The sequence below is a fragment of the Excalfactoria chinensis genome, chromosome 3, assembly GCF_039878825.1.
Source record: "Excalfactoria chinensis isolate bCotChi1 chromosome 3, bCotChi1.hap2, whole genome shotgun sequence".
Classification (NCBI taxonomy): Eukaryota; Metazoa; Chordata; class Aves; order Galliformes; family Phasianidae; genus Excalfactoria; species Excalfactoria chinensis.
In genome coordinates this window covers 36,179,393-36,185,392 of record NC_092827.1, presented here as the reverse complement: position 1 = coordinate 36,185,392, position 6,000 = coordinate 36,179,393, and the positions used below count along the sequence as shown (strand labels likewise).

Sequence of the window (6,000 nt, the reverse complement as noted above, 5' to 3'; positions counted from 1 at the left end):
ACTGTGCTTTAAGGCTCTCCCTGATAATTCTTGTGTCACTCTGTAATTAAGCTAGAACACTGCTTAGACAAGACGGAATAAAGGGCCTGAACCTCATTCTTGTAATTTGCTGAATGTTATTTCACACAACAAAAATAAAAGGTAAGCCCCACATACATGACTGCATTTGGTGATGAATCATTTTCATCTAAAAATTGAAGGCCATTAACATTTATTAATGAGCTAAATTCTAATAGTTCAGTGCACATTTTTAGAGCATCATAAATAACTGTGGACCTCTATAAATATATGTGTGCATGTGGTCCTCTCTCTCTCCCTCTCCTCCTTCGTATTTATTTATTTAAGGCAGTGAAACCTATTTCTATTTATGGGAATGCAAGTATTACCAATAACCTGTACCAGCCATGCTCAGTGTAGAAACAGAGACGGAAGAAGCTAAGTGTAAGTGAAAAGACAGAAACTAAACCAATTCCACATTCCAATAAAAGCAGTCAGGAATGAAGAAACTTAAAAAAAATAATAATAACGAATACCACATATAGCAGAAGATTAACACTTTATTGATTGGGAAAGAGATTGCTATGCACTTCTTCCTTTTATGCCACTGTCATACAGCTCTGGCTTACCTATGCTTACAAGTTTGTTGTTTTTTTTTCTCCTTTTTGAACCTGAAGCAGCATCTATATAATTCAGTACGAATAAAGCGCTCTCAAGTCAGCCAAATAACTGTAAGCATTCAACATCAGAGTTTAAAGGAGAATGATTTTCAGACACATGAGAATAAATCACTTCTAATAGGCGCAGAACCATGGTACCCTACACCATGGCCTGGTAGAGATATTGCAGCATGCGTCAGGCCATTGTAACATATAGTGTGCATATAGCGTGAGCTGAGGAGAGAGAAATTTATGCCTTGTACTACATGTGAGCACTGCCTACCTCGAGGTGGCAACATTATAATTTCTTGACATAATATTGGCAAATGCATGTTGGTGCATGACAGAATGAATCGGGTATTGGCTCTGAACAGCTGATAGCCTGCTACAGACAAGCAGACATTTACAAGGAAAGGAGTGGACTGTAAATCAAAGACTGCAGTGCAGAAATGGTAAAGCCATTATCAATATTTTGATTGCTGACAAATGGGTGTTGAAGGGAGGAAAAATGTAAGTTTAAAGGGACAATTGTGTGTTGGCTCTTGCCTCAAATAACATAAACTATATTTTAAGAGTGAACTTGAAGGTCTAGTGAAGTCAGAATGGAGTCAGAGTTTAAAATCATTTTAGATATTGGAAACTATACATTACCACTATCCAAACTTGGGCAATCTGTACCTCTTAAAGTAGGTTAAAAAAAAATAAAATAAATAAAAAAGGGTTTATTTTTGTTCTAAAATATGTATGCCTGAAAAATAAAATGCAGTTAACCAGTTTTGGGAAAGGACTTATCATTCACTATTCTTGGATGACTAAATTTATGGGAAATTCTATTTTTCTGATGAGCACTCTCAACAATATAAATTAAGACAGGAAAAAGGGCCTTTCTCTGGCCCTGGAATGGATTTCCCTTACGTGGTGTCTCTGTGTACATGTACCTCATCCTCTCTTGAAATGCTAATGCTTCATAAGTAGACATATGTCACATAGACTTTCTATACATCTCCTTGGTTCGTGGGAAATGAAAGGTAAAGTTTCTAACAGCAGAGTGCAGTGTGTTACAAGGAGAAACATACTGCAGTTATATTTAAAATATATACTAATCTTTTCTGCACTGTTTTTTTGAGGCAGTGTGTGGCTGTTTATTTATTTATTTTTATAACAAGCAGTTCAGAACTGTGATGGAATTAAACTGCTGTTGGAAAGTTACTTGAATTACTAAATAAGTGACACACCTTTTAGTTTATTTTATTACTTCAGAATAACATAGTATGTGGTTGTACAGTAAGAATAATACATCTTTACAGCTCTCCAGAGAACTACGAAGAACCACATTCATGGCAAAGGACCGCATCCTGCTTGGTGAGGAATCCTTGGCCCACCAGTGAGACTGAGCATCTTGCACAGTTAAAGCATTCCTCGTGCCACTGACGCTCTTCAAATGAGACAAATTTGGCACCTCCGAGAGCTGGAAGAGATTATGAGAAGAAGGTGTAAATTCAGCATTTCTGAACATGGTTCAGAAAGACAACTAATTGTTTCCTGAAGTGTGATCATGTTGTTGTTCATGTTAATGAACAAAAATCCATAGTCTGAAGTGTTGATTGTTAGCTGAACTGGAAAACAACAACAACAACAACAACAAAACCACTTTAAGGTAGTGATATGAAACATACAAGATAATGGCAAAAAGTTTATGTAAAGCTACATGTTACATATAGAATCATAGAATCATAGAACCATAGAATCACCAAGGTTGGAAAAGACCTAAAAGATCATCCTGTCCAACCGTTCACCTATTACTAGTAGCTCCCACTAAACCATGTCCCTCAACACAACATCCAATCATTCCTTGAACACCCCCAGAGTTGGTGACTCCACCACTTCCCCGGGCAGTCCATTCCAGTGCCTGACCACCCTTTCTGAGAAGTAATACTTCCTAATGTCCAGCTTGAATCTCCCCTGCCGTAGCTTGAAACCATTCTCTCTGGTCCTATCACTAATGACACAAGAGAAGATTCCGACCTCCAGCTCACTACAACCTTCCTTCAGGAAGTTATAGAGAGCAATGAGGTCTCCCCTGAGCCTCCTCTTCTCCAGGCTGAACATTCCCAGCCCCTTCAGCCTCTCCTCATAAGTCCTGTGCTCCAGACCCCTCACCAGCTTTGTTGCCCACCTTTGAACACGGTCCAGGGCCTCTCTTTCTTGCAGTGCGGGGCCCAAAACTGGACACAGTACTCAAGTGCGGCCTCACCAGTGCTGAGTACAGGGGGACAATCACCTCTCTGCTCCTGCTGGCAACACTCTTCCTGATGCAAGCCCGGATGCCATTGGCCTTCTTGGCCACCTGGGCACACTGTTGGCTCACATTAAGCCGAGCATCAATCAATACCCCCAGGTCCATTTCCTCTACACAGTCTTCTAGCCACTCCACCCCAAGCCTGTAGCGCTGCCTGGGGTTGTTGTGGCCAGAGTGCAGGACCCGGCATTTGGTCATGTTGAACCTCATCCTGTTGACTTCGGCCCAGCCTATCCAGATCCCTCTGCAGGGTCTCACTCCCCCCAGGAAGATTCACACTGCTAGCCAATTTGGTGTCATCTGCAAACTCGAAAAAATCAAAATCGAGGGTGCACTCGATGCCCTCATCAAGGTCATCAATAAAGATACTGAAGAGTACAGGCCCCAGCACCGACCCCTGGGGAACACCACTCGTGACCGGTCACCAGCTGGATTTAACTCCATTCACCACCACTCTCTGAGCCCGGCCCTCCAGCCAGCTCCTTACCCAGCCAAGAGTGTACCTGTCCAAGCCATGGGCTGCCAGCTTCTGTAGGATAATAGTGTGGGAGACAGTATCAAAGGCTTTGCTGAAGTCTAGGTAGACCATATCAAGAGCCTTTCCCTCATCCACCAGGTGGGTCACTAGATCATAGGAGGAAATCAGGTTGGTTGACCTGCCCTTCACGAACCCATGCTGGCTAGGCCTGATCCCCCGGTCATCCTGCACATGCTGTGTGATCTCCCTCAAGACAATCTGGTCCATAACCTTCCCTGGCACCAAAGTCAGGCTAACAGGCCTGTCGTTCCCTGGGTCCTCCTTACAGCCTTTCTTGTAGATGGGAGTCACATTGGGAAGCCTCCAGTCTTCTGGGACCTCACCAGTCAACAAGGAGCGCTGATAGATGATGGAAAGCGGCTCAGCTATCATTTCCGCCAGTTCCCTGGACTTGTGGCAGTCCAGTTGGAGTAGTAAGTCTCTGACCGCTTCTTCCAGAATCACAGGGGGGTTAGTCTGCTCCCCAGCCAAGAGTGCAGGGTACCCTGAGTCTGACTTTTAAAGACAGACATAAAGAAGGCATTCAGAACCTCTGCCTTTTCCTTATCCTCAGTGGTCACATTCCCAGCCTCATCCAAACTTGCTTGGTTTCATGCCCCGTTATTCATTCTGAACAGAAAGGGTTTACCAGAATGTCCCTTCAGGTTTACAGACCTTCCCAAAAACTCTCATGAAAATTATCTGCAATGCAAAGATGCAAACTATATGACACTGGAATTTATCCTTTTCCACTAAGTTTCTTAATGTCTCTGTGAGATGATCAGATCATTAAATTCCTACAGTGAGTATCTGAAATTTTAAAACTGGTGCTTTTTTTCTTTTTTTCTTTAAATTAATTCAGGGTGTGTGGGAGTAAAGTAAAATCATGCCCATTTGATTGGGCATTCATGATTTTCTTTATGCATTTGCATATGCAACATGCACCTGTATCAGTCAGGCAGTACTTTTCAAGAGTTGACTTCACATATAATAGAATCATAATGCAGAACATCAGCAAACAGTCTCAGATAATTTCAGCTACCATGGACTACTGACCTGTATGTCTAATTACAAATCATTTAGGGACACAGGGATGCATGCAATAAATCTTTGTTGCTTGGCAAGCTCTCCAACACAACAGCTGTGCCTTATCAGCAGGCAGTTAATTCACATTCAGTTTTATCACATTTATATTTAAAAACAAAGCCAAACCGATTACAGCCATAAGGGAATTGTGTGTATGCATTGTCTCAGGAGGAGTCTTTTTTGAAATCAAAAGAGTGCATTATTGGGGATGATTTTTACTGCAGAAAGTGGTAAACTGAAGAATGTTTGGCACATAAAAGAGCTCAGTAGTCAGGGAACACATGTAATCAGTATGTCTGAGCAAGACATGCTGCTGCATAGGGTGGGGCCTCTGCAGTACCTAACTCTTTCAGTCTTTAATTATGATGGGACTATTTTTAATGCTGTTCTTTAAACTGAACATCTGATTAGAGAGAAAACTATGATTCCACAGTTATGTAGACCTTTCTATAAGATAACACTCACCTGTAATAGGTTTCTTGCAAGCAGCACACTTCTTAGCATAAAACTTGCTGAAACAGTCTACACAGTATGGATACTCATCTTTGGAAACAAACCTTTGCCCAGACAGCTGAGTTTTACATCCAGAACACACAAAGCACTCCTTATGCCAAGGTTGGTCATGGTAGGCCACTCCCCCAGAAGTTATTACCTAAAATTGTGACAAAACAGAACAAAGTAATGAAACAAAGGATCATGAAGGATTATCGACTTATTACACAAGTCCTTCCACTTGTTTTTTCTCTTACAGTATGCATAAGAGAGACAGCGTGGTCATCTCAATTTTAGTCACTGCAGCTGATCTGAACACACCAGTGTATAAACCTTATAGCTTATAATATAACAGGTTGTCTTGTAATGAAACTCTGGGTGAACGCTGAGCAGCATCAGGCGTATTCTTCATACTCATACAGTTCTCAGTGATGGAGAGTGGCTGGTAGAACTGATGTTGAGATGAGGGTTAATCTCCAAATGGAATTGACAGTCTGCTGTCTTGAAACTCAAACAGTATTTTATGTAGGAGACAGTAAAGAAGCAGAAATAAGACAGAAAGAAGCTCTACACTGTCAGAAGAAAATAAAACTTGTGTTTGTCAGTGTCATCAAGTTTATCATTCTCTGCAACTCACTCAAAGCACCCTATTGGTTATATCTGAAGGGGGAAATTTCCAGCTGCTCTTTGGCTTTTATAAGTGTGATCAAGAGTAGGTTTCACTGAAGTTGTCAGAGATTGTATAAAGGAATTTTTCTAGAAATAAAATGAGATGTAAGGTGGTATTTCTACTGCCAAGACATATGTATGAGAGTGAATGAATGAGTGAGTCTAATTGGAACAGGAGGAGAAAGAGTTGTGAACAATAAAACAAAAATAAAGGCACCACCAAATTTCTCTGGAAAAGCACAATTTCAGGAAAACAAAGAATAACACTGGGTGATGTCAGG

At 41.3% G+C, this 6,000-nt stretch overlaps 1 protein-coding gene across 4 annotated transcripts in view; it reads right to left on the bottom strand.

The window, feature by feature from the left end:
* Positions 1–539: 539 nt before the first annotated feature.
* The window catches only part of FHL5 (four and a half LIM domains 5), a 29,081-nt gene continuing 23,620 nt past the window's right edge, over positions 540–6,000 (bottom strand). For all 4 annotated transcript variants that reach the window (XM_072332337.1, XM_072332335.1, XM_072332336.1 and 1 more), the window contains 2 exons: positions 5,024–5,210; positions 540–2,124 (listed from right to left, as the gene is read on the bottom strand). In XM_072332337.1, coding sequence (XP_072188438.1) covers positions 1,976–2,124; positions 5,024–5,210 — 336 coding nt within the window. In that variant the 3' untranslated portion in view covers positions 540–1,975. The remainder of the gene's footprint in view (positions 2,125–5,023; positions 5,211–6,000) is intronic.